This window comes from Lontra canadensis, unplaced genomic scaffold (genome assembly GCF_010015895.1).
Source record: "Lontra canadensis isolate GAN:19392208 unplaced genomic scaffold, GSC_riverotter_1.0 scaffold8, whole genome shotgun sequence".
In the NCBI taxonomy this organism is placed as follows: Eukaryota; Metazoa; Chordata; class Mammalia; order Carnivora; family Mustelidae; genus Lontra; species Lontra canadensis.
In genome coordinates this window covers 8115664-8117134 of record NW_022631002.1, presented here as the reverse complement: position 1 = coordinate 8117134, position 1471 = coordinate 8115664, and the positions used below count along the sequence as shown (strand labels likewise).

The window sequence follows — 1471 nt, the reverse complement described above, 5'->3', positions numbered from 1 at the left end:
ATGTTAAATTTTTAACCCATTCTGGCATCTTTGACAAGGAATGCCTTCAGTGCATTTACAGTGGGAGGCTGAAGTTCTCAGTAACTCAAAGCAGTTTTGGAGCAGATGCAAACTTTCATGGGAAGAAGGCTCTAGGGTGGCACTTTTTTGTTCTGAACTCAAAAAAGTCATGAGGCAATTAAAACAAAAGTATGAATGCCATGCCATAAGTCTTCGAACGTCCATTTCCAAGCCAAAAGAAAAAAAAAAGAAAAAAAATAATTATACCATACATGTCCAGCATGCAGGCTTTTTTTTATTAATATAATGTCTCTTTTCCATAAAGTCTTTGAAACAGTTATAGTTCATTGTTGCTAAGACAAAGTAGCAAGCATAATAATGCATGAGATGAGAATGAGTTTTTTAATGGCAGACTAAACTCTCAGATTTGGCATGATAAGGCCAAAACTCACAAGTCACACCCAGAAGGTTGATGCAGGACTTGATTGTGGCAGGTTCATGAGGATTTTTTTTTCTCTAGTTTAGCATAACAATGCTAAAAACCCGATGGAACTCAGCGCGCTGCAAGTCTATAACATTTCACATTTTTTTTTTTTCCTTTGCAAGCTCAATCTCACATGAAGAACTCAGGAGGAGAAAAAAAACTTAGCTTTTTTTTTTTTTTTTCCTTTTATCTCTGAGGAGATGGGTGAAGAGGGCGTGAGGGTGAAGGTTGGGGAAAAGGGCAACACAGCAAGCTCCAAAAAGTAAAATTAAAAAAAAAATCCAAACAAAATAAAACACACACACACACACACAGAAAATGAACACCAGCTCATGAACTGAAGAAGAAGGAGGAAAAAAAAAAAACACTGTCAATGATGCAGGCTTCAAAGGTGAGCATGAAGAACTCTGCTGAGATCTTTGAACATTGTGTGTGTGTGTGTGTGTGTGTGTGTGTGTGTGTGTAGGGGGGTGTAAATAAAAACAAGCTAGCAAGTTATGGAGAATTTCAGATTGGCAATCCAAGAGCCAGACATTCACTCCCTCCCCATTTAAAAACAGCCACCACCACCGCCAACTTGGAGCAGGGTGTGTGTGTGTGTTGTGTGTTGTGTGTTGTGTGTGTGTCTGTGTGTGCGCGCGCGCGCGCGTGTGTGTGCAGGGGCATCGGGCAATCTCAGCAGGGGAGGGGGCGAGGTGGCGGCGAGCACGGCTCTGGAACTAGCAAGCCCACACCCGAGTCGGACCCCCACGGAGCACTTATCAAGGTGGCTAGCTGGGATCGCGTGTCAGACTCACATGAAAAACTCGGGAGAGGACGGGTTGTCGCTGCTGGAGCCGTTTTCTCGGAAGCCGCTGCTCACCAACTTCTCGTATTTCTCCTTGTACGCGTCCCTCTCGCGCACCAGCCTGGAGATTTCCTGCTTGAGGTGGTCGACCTGCTGCAGCAGCTGGTTCTTCTCGGACTCCAGGACGTGTCTCTGCTGCA

At 44.5% G+C, this 1471-nt stretch overlaps 1 protein-coding gene across 1 annotated transcript in view; it reads right to left on the bottom strand.

The window, feature by feature from the left end:
* Nucleotides 1-1132: 1132 nt before the first annotated feature.
* The window catches only part of MAF (MAF bZIP transcription factor), a 2162-nt gene continuing 1823 nt past the window's right edge, over nt 1133-1471 (bottom strand). Inside the window, exon 2 of the mRNA XM_032854607.1 lies at nt 1133-1466. Within this exon, the coding sequence (XP_032710498.1) occupies nt 1278-1466 (189 nt within the window). The 3' untranslated portion in view covers nt 1133-1277. The remainder of the gene's footprint in view (nt 1467-1471) is intronic.